The sequence below is a fragment of the Carcharodon carcharias genome, chromosome 18 (assembly GCF_017639515.1).
Source record: "Carcharodon carcharias isolate sCarCar2 chromosome 18, sCarCar2.pri, whole genome shotgun sequence".
NCBI lineage: Eukaryota > Metazoa > Chordata > Chondrichthyes > Lamniformes > Lamnidae > Carcharodon > Carcharodon carcharias.
The window spans coordinates 85,411,918-85,431,494 of record NC_054484.1 but is presented as its reverse complement, the minus strand read 5'-3'; the positions used below and the strand labels follow the sequence as shown (position 1 = coordinate 85,431,494).

At 43.0% G+C, this 19,577-nt stretch overlaps 1 protein-coding gene across 1 annotated transcript in view; it reads right to left on the bottom strand.

Moving 5' to 3' along the window:
* Positions 1-19,577, bottom strand: part of sms (spermine synthase) — a 72,952-nt gene that overhangs the window by 7,417 nt on the left and 45,958 nt on the right. The window contains exons 9-10 of the mRNA XM_041211729.1: positions 15,281-15,360; positions 2,802-2,917 (exon numbers count right to left, since the gene is read on the bottom strand). Coding sequence (XP_041067663.1) covers positions 2,802-2,917; positions 15,281-15,360 — 196 coding nt within the window. The remainder of the gene's footprint in view (positions 1-2,801; positions 2,918-15,280; positions 15,361-19,577) is intronic.

The window sequence follows — 19,577 nt, the reverse complement described above, 5'->3', positions numbered from 1 at the left end:
TGCTATCTAGGAGCCTTAGCTAGTTCCTGCAGTGCATCTTGTAGATGATACACACTGCTGCTATGTGTCGTTGGTGAAGGGATTGAGTGTTTATGGATGGAATGCTAACCAAGCGGGTTGCTTTGTCTGGGATGGTGTCATGCTTCGAGTGTTGTTGGAGTTGCACTTATCATAATCCTGTGTCTTGTAGATGATGGACAGGCTTTGGGGAGTCAGGGAGTGAGTTACCCACTACAGGATTTCTAGCCTCTGATCTGCTTTAGTACCCACAGTATTTATGTGGCTAGTCCAGTTCAGTTTCTGGTCAATGGTAACCCCCTGGATGTTGATAGTGGAGGATTCAGCAATGGTAATGCCACTGAATGTCAAGGGGCATTAGTTAAGATTCTCTTTTGGCAGAGATGGTCATTGCCTGCTGGCACTTGTGTGGTGCATACTGTCCAGGTCTTGCTGCATTTGGACATGAACTGCTTCAGTATCTGAGGAGTCATGAATGGTGCTGAACATTGTGCAATCATCAGCGAACATCCCCACTTCTGACCTTATGATGGAAGGAAGGTCAATGAACATGGTTGGGCCTAGGACACTACCCTGAGGAACTCTTTCAGTGATGCCCTGGAGCTGAGATGACTGTCCTCCAACAACCTCAACCATCTTCCTTTGTGCCAGGTATGACTCCAACCAGCGGAGAGTTTTCACCCTCACTGTCATCAACTCCAGTTTTGCTAGGGCTCCCTGATGCCACACGCGGTCAAATGCTGCCTTGATGTCAAGGGCAGTCAATCTCACCTCACCTCTGGAGTTCAGCTCTTTTGTCCATGTTTGAAGCAAGGCTGTAATGAGGTCAGGAGCTGAGTGATCCTGGCGGAACCCAAACTGAGTCTGTGAGCAGGTTATTGCTAAGCAAGTGCCGCTTGATAGCACTGTTGATGACCCCTTCCATCACTTTACTGATGATCGAGTGTGAACTAAAGGGAGTGGTAACTGGCCAGGTTGGATTTGTCCTTTTTGTGGATGGGACATACCTGGGCAATTTTCCACATTGCCAGGTAGTTGCCAGTGTTGTAGCTGTACTGGAACAGCTTGGCTAGGGGTGTGGCAAGTTCTGGAGCACAAGTCTTTAGTACAATTGCTGGAATATTGTCAGGGCCCATAGCCTTTGCACTATCTAGTGTCTTCAGCCATTTCTTGATATCACATGCAGTGAATCGAATTGGCTGAAGACTGGTATCTGCGATGCTGGGGACCTCCGGAGGAGACCAAGACGGCTCATCCACTCGGTACTTCTGGCTGAAGATTGTTGCAAATTGTTTCAGCCTTATCTTTTGCACTGATGTGTTGGGCTCCCCCATCATTGAGGATGGGGATATTTGTGGAGTCTCCTCTAGTGAGTTGTTTAATTGTCCACCACCATTCACCGACTGGACGTGGCAGGGCTGCAGAGCTTAGATCTGATCTATTGGTTGTGGGATCGCTTACCCTGTTTGGCAAGCAAGTAGTCCTGAGTTGTAGCTTCACCAGGTTGATACCTCATTTTTATGAATGCCTGCAGCTGTTCCTGGCAACCCTTCTGCACTCTTCATTGCAATAAAGTATTTGAATTTAAGCACTCACTTCAAGCTCATCTCAGAATTCATGCCAATGAGAAATTTTTACATGTTCAATGTGACTATGCCAGCACAATCAAGGTGAACCTTACCATGTGGCATTATTCCATTGTCTAATCAATTTTTGTTTATATGTAATAATACCTCTGCTATCTTTTCCCTAACCTCTTAAAATATCTAGATGATAGATTTCATGGGTTTCATCCTAAATTTAGTTCGATTATCAGTTATCTCCTTTCCTATGTTAAACATCTTGATTTTTTAATCTCTTCTAATGTCTTGCCAACCAAACCTCCAGCATAAATACTAAGGCAAAGTAATTATTTAATATTTCTGGCATTTTGGCATTATTATCTGCGAGCTTATTAATTCCATTAGTAGCCATATCCCTCTCCTGATTGTTGTTATTTATGTATCTGCAGAATTCTTTTCTATTTGTTTTTGCACCCCTTGATAATTTATTTATTTTAATTTCTCTTTGCTTCTATCCTATTGCCTGCTGCCACCCTTTATGTTGTCTGTGCGCTAGCAAATGCCTTTTGCAATTTGCCTCTGCAGCCCTGCCACGTCCAGTCGGTGAATGGTGGTGGACAATTAAACAACTCACTACAGGAGACTCCACAAATGCCTTTATTTATTTATCCATGGAATGCCATAACCGGCTAGTCTGTTCTTGTTTCTTAGTGGGATATATTTCTCCTGGATTTTACATGGATGCTTCTGACCTGCTGCTATTCATTTGCTTGTGAGTAAAATTTTAGTTTATCTTCCCCAATTCCATTTTCACCCCTTAAAATCAGCTTTTTTCCCAATTTATTACTTTGGGCTTTGTCTTACTTATGTCCTTCTAAATCCAATTCCTATCTGTGACCTTATTATGTGTGATTGCTATTGCTCAGATGTTCCGTTATGCTAGGTGGTCTTTTTAACCTGAAAAAGTGTGGTGCCCTTCCCTTCAGATACTCGCCACCTCTAAATTCTTTACTGTCAAGCTTCTATCAGATTGAAATCAAGCACAGCAATTTTTCACATTTCCCAAGACACTCACTGAAAGCTCCACTCACTGCTGGGGGCATCAGAAGTAGAATTACCTAGATCAATACCCATTTAGGGAGAGCAGCTATCGCAAAAAATAATCAAACATTTAAATTTACCTTGAAAGGTAAATGTATCATGCAATTTGGAAAAGGATACAATTCTGCATAAGAGGGAACACACACAACTTTCTTGGAATATTCCACAGGGCAATAGAGCTTGTTCAGCTGCTCTTCGTACATTGCTAGTGCTTCTGTCAAGTTTGCACAGTTACCCTACAGGAGAAAAGGAGAATGGATAAGTTATTTGACAAATTTCTTCTTGGGTTTTTTTTCACTATTTGAGATCTTAACATTTCAAGCATCTGATTTTTGATTGTTGGTTAGTGACCTGTTAGAAAGGTTCATCCACTAGAGAGAGGCAGCGACACAACAGAACCCACAAGATAGGCAATTTGAAATTATCCAACTGAAAGAACAATGAGCTCCATGCTGTCAGTTCCTCACTCAATCACATCAACCATTAAAGTGAGCTCAGTTCGAAATCTCAAGAGCAAAATGCTGTCTGTAAATATGCAACTGGCTATTTCAGAGGCTCCACTTCTAAGAATGCATGTATGGGAAATATAGTGCATCAATGAGTGGCAAGCATGCCCACCTACAACAACTGCATTCAAGTTAATGAAACATTTGTATTACAGAACTGTTTCAATTGCAGTATAACTCATTTATATTACAAGGCTGGTGACACTGTAATATAATCCATTTATATATCATTGTTGCCACTGTAATAACACAATTCAGTCTATAATGTCATCCTTTCAGTGATAGGAAGTGGCAAGGCCAGCATTTAATGCCCGTCCCTAAAAGACCAAAAGTTCCAAAGTTTTGACCCAACGATGAAGAAGAAATGTTGATATATTTCCAAGTCAAGTTGGTGAGTGGCTTGGAGGGGAACTGGCAGGTGGTGTTCCTGTGGACTGCTGCCCTTATCCTACCAGGTGATAGAGGTCACAGAGAGCAAGGTGTTGTTGAAGAGGTGTTAGCAAGTTGCTGCAGTGGCTACCACTGTGCGCCAATGGTGGATAGAGTGAATGCTGAAGATGGTGGAGGTCCTGATCAAGCAGGCTGCTTTGTCCTGGATGGTGCTGAGCTTTTTGAGTATTGCTGGAGCTGCACTCTCCCTTTTCCCCAATTCCCATTGACTACAGTTTTGCTAGGGCTCCTTGATGCCACACTCAGTCAAATGTGGCCTTGATGTCAAGGGCAGTCACTCTCACCTCACCTCGGGAGTTCAGCTCTTTTGTCCATGTTTTGACCAAAGCTGTAATGAGATCAAGAGCCAAGTGGCCCTGGCAGAAACCAAACTGGGCATCAGTGAGGTTATGGCTAAGCAAGCGCCACTTGATAACACTGTTGATGACTCCTTCCATCACTTTACTGACGATCGAGTAAACTGATGGGGTGGTAACTGGCCGGGTTGGATTTGTTTGCAGCCACTTCTTTTCAGACCACATCAGGTCTTGGTGACTTGTCAGCCTTTAGCTCTGATAGCTTTCTCAGTACCATTTCTCTGGTGATAGTAATAATTTTAAATTCTTCCCTTCCTCGCACCTCTTGATTTACAACTATTTCTGGGATGTATTTGTACCTTCTACAGCGAAGACAGATGCTAAATCTCTGTTCAACGCTTCCGCTATTTCCTTATTTCCCATTATTAATTCCCCAGGCTCACTCACTCCCTAGAGGACCCACGTCACCTTAGTCACTCATTTCCTTTTAAATACCATAGAAACTCTTACTATCTGTTTATATATTTTTGGCACGCTCTCATACTCTAATTTCTACTTCCTTATTACTTTTTTTTAAAAAAGGCATTCTTTGCTGGTTTTTAAATTCTGTGCAATCTTCTGATCTACCATTAACCTTCACAGAATTGAACCCTTTTTCTTTCAGTTTGATACTATCTTTAACTTCAGTATTGAAGACTTCAGTGTTGAAGCTTTTTGTTTTGCACTCATCAGGGCACTTCGCAAGAATACCAATATAGGGGGAATTCATACTGTATGTGAAAAGTGATTGGTTGGCAAGTGGACTCTGATTGGTAGAGGCGTTGCCATGGAAAATGCACCAGTGATGGTGACTGACAGTTAACTACCAAGCATTGTTTGAAATTTAAACCAGGCAGCTTGACCCTGATTGGTCAAGGCATTGCCTCGAGGGATGAGTCAGAGAATGGCTGTCACTTATTTTGTTTAGCTGAAGCAGGCATACGCGTGTACATGTTCTTTCTGTCTGCAAAGCGCAGGGCCCGTGAATTGATATACATAGCTTCCAATATATGTAAATGCACCATACTGAGCCTGACTGACAAATCTTAAATTGGTTGTCAGTGATATGTGAACGATGCGTTTGCAATATTTAAATCCGCAGCTGCATGCAATAATTCCCTTACATGTCTTAATGGGCTCCATCCTGCACTCAAATTCACCTTTGAAACGAAGCAGTCAAATTAACTCCCCTTCCTTGGCATACTAGTTGAGAAATCTGTCAGGGGGCTCTCTACCACAGTCTACCGCAAGCCTACATTCACTGGTTAACATGCACGCTGGGATTCTTACAGTTCCACATGCTAGAAGATTGGTCTTATCAGCAACCTTGTAAATAGAGCCCAAGCCATCTGCTCACCATGCAAGCTTGATGCTGAAATAGGGTGCAAAGGCATCCTGCAGGATAATGGCTGCCCTGATCAGGTCAATTTGTGCCGTATATCACACAAACTCATGAACGGGCCTAAGGCCGCCACTTTCGGCCCTGAAAAGCGCCCAGCCTATCTCAGGTCACCCTGGAAAGGAAAGGTATATCAAAAATTTGAGAAACAGGTGAAGCTAGCTGTTTCACACTGCTACTATGCAGTAGCAACGCGAGTGGTTTTCGCCACTAACAGGATGCTGCCGTCAAGCCTTTGATATTATATTGGTATTCTTGCGAAGTGTCCAGTTGAGCGCAAGACAAATAGCTTGGCAGTTAACTGCCAGTCACCATCACTGGTGCATTCTCCATGGCAACGGCTCTATCAAAGTCCACTTGCCAACCAATCAGCGCACTCTTCCCATACAGTATAAATTGTTGTTTTCCCCTTACATTGGTATTCTTGCAAAGTGTTTTAATGAGTGCAAGGTGAAAAGCTTTGACATGTCTCTTTTTTCAGCAATACTTAAGTTCTGTACCACCAAACGACTATCTTTAACTTCCTTAGTTAACCACAATTAGTGCATCTTTCTCCTAGAGTCTCTCTCACTGGAATGTATCTTTGCTGAACATGATGAAATATCAGATCAACTCTGATTATATGATAGAACCAGAGTGTGCTGGATGGTCTGGGATCAACTCGCAAAACTGCAGTGTGCTGGATCATCTGTGATGAGCACAAATCATGTCAGGAGGCCATTGGTTCAGGCTAGTTCACTATCAGGAAGGAATGGCCCAAGTAGTCCTCAAGGTTGACTCCAGATCCCATGAAGTCTCATGAAATCAGGTCAGGAATGGATACCTCCTGATGACACCAACTGCTGTCCCCTCAGTACTCCTCCGAGCGTAGCATCAAGGAGTCCTAATAAAATTGAAGTCAATGGGAAATAAAAACAGAAAATACTGGAAAAGCTCAGCAGGTCTGGCAACATCTGTAGAGAGAGAAACAGAGTTAACATTTCAGGTCCATATGCCCCTTCTTCAGAGCTCTCCTTCAGACTCTTCAAGTCAATGGGAACAAAGAACAAAGAAAAGTACAGCACAGGAACAGGCCCTTCGGCCTTCCAAGCCTGTGCCGATCATATTGCCTGTCAAACTAAAATATTTTGTACTTCCGTGGTCCGTATTCCTCTATTCCCATCCTATTCATGTATTTGTCAAGCTGCCTCTTAAACACCACTGTCGTACCTGCTTCCACCACCTCCTCTGGCAGCGAATTCCAGACACTCACTACCCTCTGCGTAAAAAACTTATCCTGCACATCTCCTCTAAAGTTTTCTCCTCTCACCTTAAATCTATGTCCCCTAGTAATTGACTCTTCCACCCTGGGAGAAAGCTTCTGACTATCTACTCTGTCCATGCCACTCATAATTTTGTAAACTTCTATCAAGTCGCCCCTCAATCTCCGTCATTCTAGTGAGAACAATCCAAGTTTCTCCAACCTCTCCTCATAGCTAATAACCTCCAGACCAGGTAGCATCCTGGTAAACCTCCTCTGCACCCTCTCCAATGCCTCCATATCCTCCTGGTAATGTGGTGACCAGAATTGCATGCAATATTCCAAGTGTGGCCTAACCAAGGTTCTATACAGCTGCAGCATGACTTCCCAGCTTTTATGCTCAATACCCCTGCCGATGAAGGCAAGCATGCCATATGCCTTCCCAACTACCTTATCCACCTGCATTGCCACTTTCAGTGACCTGTCGACCTGTACACCCAGATCCCTCTGCCCGTCGATGCACTTAAGGGTTCTGTCATTTACTGTATAATTCCTACCTGTATTAGACCTTAGGAGTCAGGGAGAAAACTCTCCACTGGTTGAAGTCATACCTAGCACAAAGGAAAATGGTTGTCGGAGGTCAGTCATCTCAGTCCCAGGACATCGCTGCAGATGTTCCTCAGGGTAGCACCTTACGCCCAACCATCTTCAGCTGTTTTATCAATGATCTTCCCTCCACCATAAAGTCAGAAAAGGGAAATTGCTGATGACTGCAGTATTCCGTTCCATTTGCAACTCCTCAAATGATGAAGCATTCTGTTCAACATACAGCAAGATCTGGACAACATTCAGATCTGGTCCACTAAGTGGCAAGTAACATTCGTGCCACACAATTGCTAGGCAATGACCAGCTCGAACACAAAAGAGAATCTAACCATCTCGCCATGACATTCAATGGCATTACCATCACTTTGATCCCTCACTCTCAACATCCTGGGGGTTACCATTAACCAGAAACTTAACTGGACCAGCCATATAAATACTGTGGCTATAAGAGCAGGTCAGAGGCTAGGAACTCTGCGGCAAGTAATTCACCTCCCAACCCCTGCAAAGCCCGTCGGTCTACAAGGCACAAGTCAAGAGTGTGTTAGAATACTCCCTCTTTGCCTAGATGAGTGCAGCTCCCACAACACTCAAGAAGCTTGACACCATCCAGGAAAAAGCAGCCTCTAGATCCACAAACATTCACTCCCTCCACTACTCCCTCCATGCATAGTGGAAGCAGAGTGTACCATTTACAAGATGCACTGCAGGAACTCACCAAGGCGCCTTTGACAGCACCTTCCAAACCCACAACCTCTGCCACCTAGAAGGACAAGGGCAGCAGATGCATGGGAACACCACCACCTGCCAGTTCCCCTCCAAGTTACATACCAGCCTGACTTGGAATTATATCGTCATTCCTTCACTGTCATATAAGAAATAGGAACAGGAGTAGGCCATTCAGCCCCTCGGCCTGCTCCGCCATTCAATAAGATCATGGCTAATTTCTTGTGTTTCGATTTCTAACTTCCCAACTAACCCTGATAACCTTTGATTTCCTTGTCTAACAAGAATCTATCTACCTCAGCCTTAAAAATATTCTCTGATCCTGCCTCTACCACCTTCTGAGGCAGAGAGTTCCAAAGTTGCACAACCCTCAGAGAGAAAAAATTACTCATCATTGTCCTAAAATGGTGGCCCCTAATTTTAAAACTGTTCTGGACTCACCCACAAAACGAAACAGCCTTTCGCCATCCACCTTGTCAAGGCTGTTCAGAATCCAGTATACTTCAATCAAGTCATCTCTCACTCTTCCAAACTCCAGCAGAAAGAAGCCCAGTCTATCCAACCTTTCATCATAAGACAACCCACTCATTCCAGGTACCAATCTAGTGAACCTTCTTTCAACCGCCGCTCATGCAATTACATCCTTCCTTAAAGAAGGGGACCAAACCTGCACACAGTATTTGAGGTGCGGTCTCACCAATGACCTGCATAACTAAAGCATAACATTCTTACTTTTATGTTCAATCCTTCTCTTAATAAAGGATAGCATTCCATTAGCCTTCTTAATTACTAGCTGTTTTTGCATACTAATTTTTTGAGATTCATTTTTCTAGAGCACCTAGATCCCTCTGCACCTCAGAATTATGCAGTCATTCTCCATTTAAGTAATACTCTGCTTTTTTGTTCTTCCTGCCAAAGTGAACAACTTCACATTTTCCCCACATTAAACTCCATTTGCCAGATCTTTGCCCACTCACTCAACTTATCTATATCCATCTGCAACCTCATGTCCTCTTAACAACATACTTTCCTACCTATCTTTGTGTCATCTGCAAATTTAGCTACCATGTCTTCACTCCCCTCATCCAAGTCATTGATGTAAATCGTAAGAAGTTAAGGCCCCAGTACAGACCCCTGAGGGACTCCACCCGTTACATCCTGCCAATCCAAAAAAGACCCATTTATGCATACTCTCCGCTTTCTGCCAGCCAATCTTCTATCTCTGCTAATATGTTACCCACTACACCATGCGCTTTTATTTTCCGTAGTAACCTTTGATGTCGCACCTTATCAAATGCCTTCTGGAAATTCAAGTACAGTACATCTGCAGGTTCCCCATCATCCATTGTGCACGTTACTCCTTCAAAAAACTCCAATAAATTGGTTAAACATGATTTTCCTTTCACAAAACCATGCTCTTTCCAATTGCCTTGAGCTCCTTTAAGTGCCCAGTGTCACTGGGTCAAAATCCTGGAACTCCCTTCCTAACAGGACTTTGGGTGTTCCTCCAACACATGGACTGCAGCGGTTCAAGAAGGCAGCTCACCACCACTGCCACCTTCTCAAAGGCAATTAGGGATGGGCAATAAATGCTGGCCTAGCCAGCGAAGTTCATTTCCTATGGATGAATTGTTAGGAAATAGAAATGGTTTAGGTAAGTTAAATTGGTATTTCTGGGTGTTAGGAATGAGTTTGAGCTTTAATGTTTAAATTTGATTTGTATTTCTGTATCTGTGTGTTAAGAAAAGTCAAATTCGAGTTTTAGTTTCACTTTAAAAGGTGTCCACATTTCTAATCAGAGTTTTACAACTATGGAAGCTAAATTAAGCAAACAAGAGTAGAGAAACTGAGCTATTGCCTAGCAACTGGAGTCCAGAGAGGCAGGTCACTCCCATAGACACACACAGAAAAACTAAAGAAACGGCAGTTTGTAGTTCAGTTTGAAGCCAAGACTCCAGAAACACTGGGAGAGGGAACTTCAGAGTGAGAGCAGATTTCCCAAAAGAACCCAAAAATCCAGGTGAGTGAAACAGGATGAAGTCCCAAGCAGGCCTTCTAGTCAAAGGACAGACAGGAACTTGGAAAAGGCCCTATTAATGAAGTTAAGAGTGAGGGGCAGAAAAAGGCTCCAAGCTTCAGATTTAAAGAGACAAAAGCCGCAGAAAGCAGAGTTAAAGTGAGAACAGCTTACAAGAGGCCAGAAGGTCCAAAGAGACGGCTGAAAGTCTAACTCTTTGCAATGGGCATGTGAAGTAGTGGTTTACTTTTGACGGCTGAGTCAGGGAGAGAGGGCGTGTGAAAGACAGCTTGAATACATGTGGTGACCCTGGGAAGAGGAACATCAGGAGGAGAGTTCGAAACCCTGAAGGTGAACCTTTGTGGAAGGTGTCTGAGAGAAAGCATCAGTTTGGGAGAAGATTCTAAGGCGAGTTCTTGGAGAGTGGAGATTGGAAGCCTTCATGTGAAAGACAAAGTTCAGTGAGCCTGTTTGACTCATGGTGTGACGAGCATCTGGGGACGCGAGTTGAGGAGAGATCCATAGCATCTGGTTGAGGTGGCATCTGTCACTTGGTTTCAGAGTGTGGTGAGTCTGACCATAGGGTACCTATTGGTTTACATGGGCTGTGTACTTCCTGTGAACATTAAAGTATAAGATAGCTTTGTAACTTGTGTTATCCTTACGAATCTGTACATATCTGTAAAGGTATAGTTGTGCGTGAAGGAGTATTGTAAAATAGTTCATCTCTCCTTGTTAAATAAATGTTTTACACTTTTGTTAAAAGTTCATTAGACTCCTATGCCTCTGTTCAGTAGCCCCTCTCCACATATCTAAATGTACAAATAAAAATCAGGATCTATCAAGCTGGGTTCCACCTTGGGACCAGGCTTGTCCAGTAGTAACCTCAGCTGAGGATCATAACAGAATTTTTAAAAAGTACCAGGACAGCCAGATCTCTCTGTACCATCAAGTTCTGCAATCTCTCTCCATTTAACTAATACACCGCTTTTCTAATCTTCCTGCCAAAGTGGACAAGCTCACATTTTCCCACATTATACTCCATCTGCCAATATTTTGCCCATTCATTTGTAGCGATGTCCTCCTCACAATTTACTTTTCTATTTTTGTGTCATCAACAAATATAGCAACCATACATTGGTCCCTTCATCCAAGTCATTGATATAGCTGCAGCCCCAGCACTGATCCCTGCGGCACTCCACTAGTTACATCTTCCCAACCTAAAAACGGCCCATTTATCCTGGCTCCGTTTCCGGTTAGCCAACCAGTCCTCTATCCATAATATGGTACCCCCTACACCATGAGCTCTTTTGTGTAGTAACCACCCAGCACGCTCCTGTTCTGTAATATAATCAGAGTTGATTGCAGCTGTTCTGTGATATAATCATGGCCGAACCCCAATCTCCCAGCACCTAATTCAAATCCTGTGGTTGCAGGTATTGCTGGCAAGACCACATTGGTTACCCAAGTTCTTACTGTGATAAAAGGCTGTCAAACAAGCTTTTGAAGCAACTGTTTGTACATCTGACTTGTCAAGCCTCATCAGAGGGCATTATGAGCAAACCATGTTGCATGGGATGGGAGTGACAAACAGGTCAGACTAGGTAAGAGTGTGGCAGGTTTCAACACCAAGGGACATTCATGAACCAGGTGGATTTTTACAGCACAAGACAGCTTCAAGTGTTTTTTCCTGATGCCTGTCCATAAGTAACTGGATGTATTGAATTCAATCTTACAGCTTTCCTGGGTGGGATTTGAACTCAAGACAGTTATCCACTGCTGTCAATAAAGTACGCAGTATAAATGAGGCAGACCCAGCAGCAAGATAATTGGGCCTACCAATCAGCATCTTTTTCTCCTGTAGTATAAATTGTGATCCTTTGAAATTTGGCATTCCTGTTGGTCCTGATGAGCGCAAGACGAAAATATTCGACATGTTTCTCTTTTCAGCAATATTCAAATTAATAGTGACAGAGATTTAGCATATCTGCCTCCTTGCATGACAGCGTGTCATAAACATCTAGCATTTTTTTATTTATTCACAGTGCTTGGATATAGCCACTCACACAGACTACGCCCACCATTATCATAACTGAATGTGGAGTTTGTACTATTGCCACCTTTAGCTACATAAAGATTTGTCTCAGTAAAGACTTTCCACCTCAGCACCTCTCTCAGGATGCCCCAAAGTGCTTTACAGCCAATGAAGTACTTTTGAAATGTAATCGCTGATGTAATGCGACAAATGCAGCACATAGCAAGGCCCCACAAACAGCAATAGGATAACAACCAGATAATGGCACTGAGGAAAACTGCCCTGCTCTTGTTTGAAATAGTGCCATGGGATCTTTTACATTCTTCCAAGCAGGCAGATAGGCCTATATTTTCAAACACTTTGCAAAATGTAACGTGAATAAAAATAATCAAACATCAATATGGGTAATATATTAGCATGGACTGAGGATTAGTTAACACATAGAAGACAGAGTCTGGATTAATGGGTCTTTTTCAGGTTGGAAAGACGTAACTAGTCGAGTTAAGGATCAGTCCTAGGGCCTCAATTATTTCCATCTGTATTAATGACTTGGAGGAGGGGGCAGAGTGTAATAAAGTCATAGAGTCAGAGTTATACAATACAGAAAACAGGCCCTCCAGCCCATCATGTCTGGGTCAGCCATCAAGCACAATGTATCCAAATTTGCTCAATACAAAAATAGGTGGGAAGGCACGTTGTGATGGGGACATAAGAAATCTGAAAGGGGATATCGATAGGTTAGCAGATGGAGTTTAATGTAGGAAAGTGTGAGGTCATGCACTTTGGTAGGAAGAATCAAAAGGCGGAGTATTACTTAAATGGAGAGAGGCTCCTAAAAAGTGCAGTACAGAGAGATCTGGGTGTTCTTGTGCATGAAACACAAAAAGTTAGCATGCAGGTGCAGCAAGTAATTAAGAAGGCAAATGGAATTTTGGCCTGTATTGCTAGGGATTGGAGTTTAAAAATAGAGAAGTCTTGTTACAACTGTACAGGGTGTTGGTGAGGCCACACCTGGAGTACTGTGTATAGTTTTGGTCCCCATATTTAAGAAAGGATATACTGGCATTGAAGGCAGTTCAAAAGTGAACTGACTCTTGGGATGAAGGGGTTGACTTATCAAGAACGGCTAAATGGGATAAGCCTTTATTCATTAGAGTTTAGAAGAATGAGGAGTGATCTTATTGAAAAGTACAAGATTCTGAGGGGGCTTGACAGGGTAGATGTTGAGAAGTTGTTTCCACTAGTGGGGGAATCTCAAACTAGGGGACAGAGTTACAGAATAAGGGGGCACTTATTAAAAACTGACATGCGATGGAATTTCTTCTCTCAGAGGGAGTGAATGTCTGGAATTCCCTACCCCAGAGACTTGTGGAGGTTAGATCACTGAAGTATTTAAAGAGGATTTAAAGATAGATTTTTGAAATATCAGGGAGTTGAGGGCTATGAGGATCTGGCACGAAAGAGGAGTTTGAGGCCAGGGGCAGATCAGCCATGATCTTATTGAATGGCGGGGCAGGCTTAAGGGGCCAAATGGCCTACTCCTGCTCCTATTTCTTATGTTTTTATGATATACAGAAGTTGACCATGTATCTATGAACTTAAGATAGCAAAGCAAGCATAACTACATGACATGCACACAGTGTTCAGAAGTTTTGGTTGTAAATCCCAAGATGTCTCACTCAACATTACTGTGTGGACTGACAGCCACCTGGTGCACACTAGCTGCACTGCATGTAAATGGCCTCTCTGGAGCACTCAGTTAAAAAAAAGGCTGCGTTTGCTGCAGTCCCCGTGACAACACTGTCTGCAATGCCACAGTAACTGCCTGCATCAACGAAGACTGTTTTGGATGCCAGCCGATCACTGCTCCATTCCCAACCCCTCACCACCTCACTCGCTGTCCTGATCGCTGCCCCACTCACCACCTTGCTTCCCATGCAAAGTGACGAGCGGGGTTGGCGGGGGTGCACGGCAAACAAGGCAGTAGCCATAACGATGACTTCTTGTTCCAGTGCAGTCGCAGGAACTACAATGGTAAAATAAACCTATGTACAAGCTTAGTCCAATCTGACTTATAAACTCTGTTAATGAAAATCTTGCAATGATGTATCACAGTGTCTACCACCAGAGACAGAATAAATGCTCAGAGAATTTCAGGTAATTTCTCTTTGGGTTCTGCAGTTCCCACTGCTCTTGCAGTCTAGTCGCTGCCTCTGATGGCAGCCATTTGAGACTAGAAGCCCTTAATGTGTAAGTTACAGTGATAAGCTATTTCCCACTACTGTGGGTCATCAAAACTTTGAACAAAACAAACCAACACACCAAAAGGTCATTACTGTGTGTCCAATTAGAAGCACGGACCACTGGTGCCTAGATATGCACCAGAATTACCATCTCAAGAGAAACAGAAAAGGCACCGTCCGTTTCACTATCCATGTTCTGTTATGTAAATAATACAGGGATGAGAGAAGGGGAGCAAAAACAATGTTAATTCTTTGGTTAAAAAGTTAAACCGGTAGGTAATTAAGAACAATTTGTTAAAAGGTAATGCGAGAAAGTAATCAAGTTTCAGAGCATACCTTCAGGCCCTTGCCTGTTGAAGTGCTGTGCTGAAAGGTGAATGCTAGTGATCTGGCCACTCAAGAGCCGTTCTTGTGGTGGCATCATACTATTGAAGACAACTGACAAGATAGACCAAGGCAAAGGTGTGAACCCTATGGGGGTAGAGTTTCCATTTTGGGTGTAAATGTTAGCCTCATCGAAAAGTGTCAATCCATCACCTGTGGAAGTGTCCAGATTTTAAATTACTGAACACATCCAGAACCTATTAATGCCCTTGTTACCAAAAGCTTAATTTTTGAAGTCTCCTTGGAGGTCTGCAAACCAACGCAATTAATGTGAACTCCCAGTGTGATTAATTTACCCTGGAGGGAGACATGGGCAAATTTTATGTGGGACTGTGGGGATATATGCAATGTTATTAAAACTAGTGAGAAAGATTGCGGAAATTAGAATTGTCCTGGGTGCAATTTTTTGTGACACCATTATCTCAGGGATTGCAGCATTATATAAACTAGCATAATCGAGCACAAACTCCAGGCCTGTACCCCTGATAAGGGTGAAATGAGAACATTTTGTTGAAGCATCCCTCTCCTGAACACTCCTACCATTAACAGAAAACAACTTCATGCATCCAAAAATTCCTTCTACCAACATTATTCATTTATGTACAAAACACACACAGGGTTCAATGGTCAGAACAGAATGGGAAAAGCAAGACAGCCCTACCTGTGTAAAATACTTCCCAGTGGGTTTCAAAACCTTCACAGCAAGGTCGAGAATAAGTCGCAAAAAATCCCATGTTGATTCTGGGGGCAGAAAGAGATGTGTTACCTTGTGACAATATTTTTTTTTAAGTTCCTAAAGGTTCGGGTTTATTAAAGCACAATCAAAAGGCAAACACAAAATAAAAGCCGGAATTATCAACCACTACAGACCACAAAAGCTCTGTTCCCTAGCCACTGACTCCATCTCCCTTCCCTGGCCAATGATTAAGGCTGAAGCAGACCATCTGCAACCTCAGCAACCTTTCTGACCAACTTGAGTTTCCAGCCTCAACTCCTTCCCATCACCAAGGTCTCCTCCTTCCACCTTCATATTATCATCCATTTCTACCTCTGCCTCAGCCCATCTGCTGCTGAAACCCTTGTCCAGGTCTTAGCTACCTCTAGACTTGATTATTCTAATGCTCTCGCAGCAAACGTCCACCTTCCCTCCATAAATTCATCCAAAACTCTGCTGCCCGTGTCCTTATTCACACCAAATCCCATTCTCCCATTACCTCCGTGTTTGCCGACTTACATTGACTCCTGGCCTGGCAACACCTTTATTTTAAAATTCTCATTCTTGTTCTCAAATCCCTCCATGCTTTGCCCCTCTTTGCATCCGTTAACTCCTCCAGTGATACAACCCGCCAAGATCACTGCGTTTCTCCAATTTTAGCTCTTCCGCATCCTCGATTTTTATCGCTCCACTATTGGCAGCCTTGCCTTCAATTGCTTGGGCCCTAAGCTCTGGAGGGGAAAAATGGCCTAGCCCTGCTTCTAGTTCTTACCTTTGCATGTATTTAAGTTCCCTCAGTACAGCAGTTACCGGGAGGTGCACAAAGCTCACTTCAAACACCCAAGCTCTGGTAGATTTTCCACTCAGATGAAACCAGAGATGCTGAATTGACACCATCCATCCTAATGCTAAGCTGAACTGTAAATATTTACAGACCTATACAAGCTGCCCAATTAGGGAAGACTCTGCTTACTTTAGACCGGGCTCGGTCAGCCAGCAAAACAGCAGCACCTCCGCAAGTAACGATGAAAGCAGGGGCTGCAGGACAGGAGAGGGCTACATCCTTCCCACTGACTCAGTAAGCACCTGAGCCATTCAGACTAGGAGAATTCAAGGAGCCATCTGCGACATGTGCCAAGTTAGCTAATCTCAGTGAGGCCAGTGGATGAGATCGAGTTAAAGAGGTGGTGAAATAATAAATAAAAACAGCCAAAGTCCCTGTGCCTGATCATCATCCTGTGAGGCCTGCAGGGATTTGCATGTGTGAGAATGTTGGGATAGAGCTCAGATGGTGATGCCCCATATGGTCAAATAGCTTGTTAACACTCAGTGGGACGGTTTCGTCCCTACTTGATGAGGATACTCAAGTATGACCAATTGAACAAGTGAAGTAGGGAAACAGATATATGGGGGTGGACCCATAAATTGCAACCAACGCCACACTACAAAGCTGGACTTCTGATGCAACCTTCAGATTCAATGGGAAAGATAAAATTGTTACAGCTGAGGCACACAGGACCACAGTGCTCAATATGAAAAAATTTGTTCCAAATACAGGAAACTGCAACTCAGTAATTAATTGAAAATTGGTGTTTAACATACATTGTTCATATAATTTATAGTCACAAAAATATAACTGATTCTAACATGGATTAATAGCTTCAAATTCATTCAATTTAACTCTGTGTTGACTGCTGCGCATATCCTAACTCAGACTTGGATAATCTCAGGAGTGACTGTCTAGAAAGAAGAACGCAATTGTATCACGTGAACTATCAAGACTCCAAATTGACATTGCTGTCCCCTCAGTGAGACCCACCTTCCTGGGAGGTGCAGCTGAAGGAACAAGCAGAGGTACACACCTTCTACTGGAAAGGAAAGACTGGCTGCAACCCTCATATCCACAGACTTGGTTTTCCAATCTGGAATAGGATATTGGATGCAGTGCCAGAACTCCCCAACTGTATATATGAAGGACTCGTGACACTTCACCTACAGCTCAGCAGTAACCAACAGGCCACCATCATCGGCACTTATGTCCCGACCTTTGACTCCAATGAAGGTGTTAAGGAAAAGTTCTATTCTGACCTTGATGAAAGTCCTCAATGCCACCCCAAAACAAGAAAAGATCATTCTTCTGGGAGACTTTAATGCCAGGGTTGGCCGTGACTCTGGTGACTGGAGCGGAACCATTGGGAAAAATGGGTGGAAAAGAGCCAAAGGAAATGGCATCCTCCTGATACAGTGTGCTCAGCAGAGCTTCATTATAACATCCACTCTCTTCTGCCACATCCTAGATCAAAGCGCTGGCACCTGTTGGATTATGTCATTGTTTGAGTCAAAGATCTAGGTGGTAGATCTAGGTGGTATCTGTATCACTCGATGCATGAGGGGAACTGATGCATGCTGGACAGATCATCAACTTGTTTGATTGGTGATGAACATCTACCTAGCACCAATACATCCATCACAAGAACCAAAGGTCCAAGAGCCCTAAAGCAGCCCAAGCAAAGAGAGGAATTCCAACTGCAACCCACAACCAAACTGGAAAATCTTCATGCATCCAACTCAATTCCTGGACAGTGGGATCAAACAAAGTCAGCTGTACTACAGTCCTGTGTCCAGGCGATTGGGTATGAGCATTGTCGTCATCAGGACTGGCTCAATGTAAACTATGCTGACATGTGTGACCTCCTGGGAGAAAAGTGAGCAGCCTTCATTGCCTGGCAGAACAACTGATGGCCGCAAATCAAGACAAATTTGCAAGACTGGTGGTGGGAAGAGAAAGCCCGAATGATCCAACAATATGCTGACTGTCACGACATGTAAAGTTTTTTTGAAGCCACCAGGCCATCAACAGACCAAGGTCAAATGGGCAAAATCCCCTTTACTCACAAGACGATGTGTCTCTTCTTAAGGATAACAATGCCATCCGTAAACACTGCAAAGAACAATTCCAACAACTCAACTGTGAATCCACAGTGGCCACTGATATTCTCCAGGCTATCCTCCCGTACGGTGGTAGACCCCATTGGGAACCACCATTGCTGGGAGGGCTGCAACAAGCAATCAAACAGATGGAAAGCAACAAAGCACAACGCTCTGATGGTATTCCAGCTGAGATCTTCAAAGCTGGTGGGCTTTAGCTCACATCAAGACCCCATACTCTCATCCAACAGATTTGACAGGAAAAAGAACTCCTCCGTCCCTCTGACTTCAGGTGTATGACAATTATAACTATTGAGGAACCTGTTTTTTGGAAAATCTGAGGGACATTGAATTTTGGACATTCATCAAGGAATTTTTAAAAGTTTGCAATATTAATTTGGGTCTGCAAATATGCCATTCGTCAAGAAACCACAGGTCAAGATAGATGTCCAATAGCGAACACATGGAGAGGGAAGATATACTTTGGATACCTAAATTAATAAAGAACTGCTGTTGCCAGACTAAAGACTCTTGTTGATTGGTTAAAAACACCTGGCCCAAGAGAAGTATTCTTTGAACATCTTAGTCATTAAAACTCTCAGGCAGTGTGTGTATGGGTGTGCCTTAGAAGCAGACGGCAAGAAAAAGACTCTCTTTCCCTCTCTCTCTCTCTCTGCTCCAACTTTGTGCTAAACTTTCCTTAGAAATGTCTCATCAGGATAACTCATCTTTTTTGAGGGTTCGCAAAGTTAGAAAGAACTTCCAGATCTATTATGACCAGAATTCTGTTAGATCAACAGTGTTGAGGTCTCAAATTTTATTCTTTTAAAAAAATTTTTCCCATACCCCAGCCTCCGCAGAGGACTGTTTGTTTTATCCTGTTTGTGTGTGTACGGGGTTTCGAATATCTGTTTTATTAAAAAGAGGAAAATTGTTACATTTCTAAACTACAACTTGTCTGTTAACCAGTTTATTAACTTGTTTTCTTAAAAAGGTAGCTTGTTTCGTAATAAATCAATATAGAACTCAAAAGACCAGAACCTATACAGAGATTCTGTACGAGAGAGAAAGAATGGGTGAGTGCATGTTTAAACTTTTTGTATATTTGCATATATTTTTCCTATATGTTTTGAAATGGTGTTTTATAACTTTTCTTAAAAAGGTAGTTTGTTTTATAATAAATACATTTTTTGTGTGTTTACTGAAAGAAGGCTGGTTAGAGTCTTTTTATGCTGGGAATAACAGTATCAAAGGAAACAACTGGCCAGTTTAAACATTTAAACTATTGTTACGACCTGTGGAGAAGTGGGGCTAG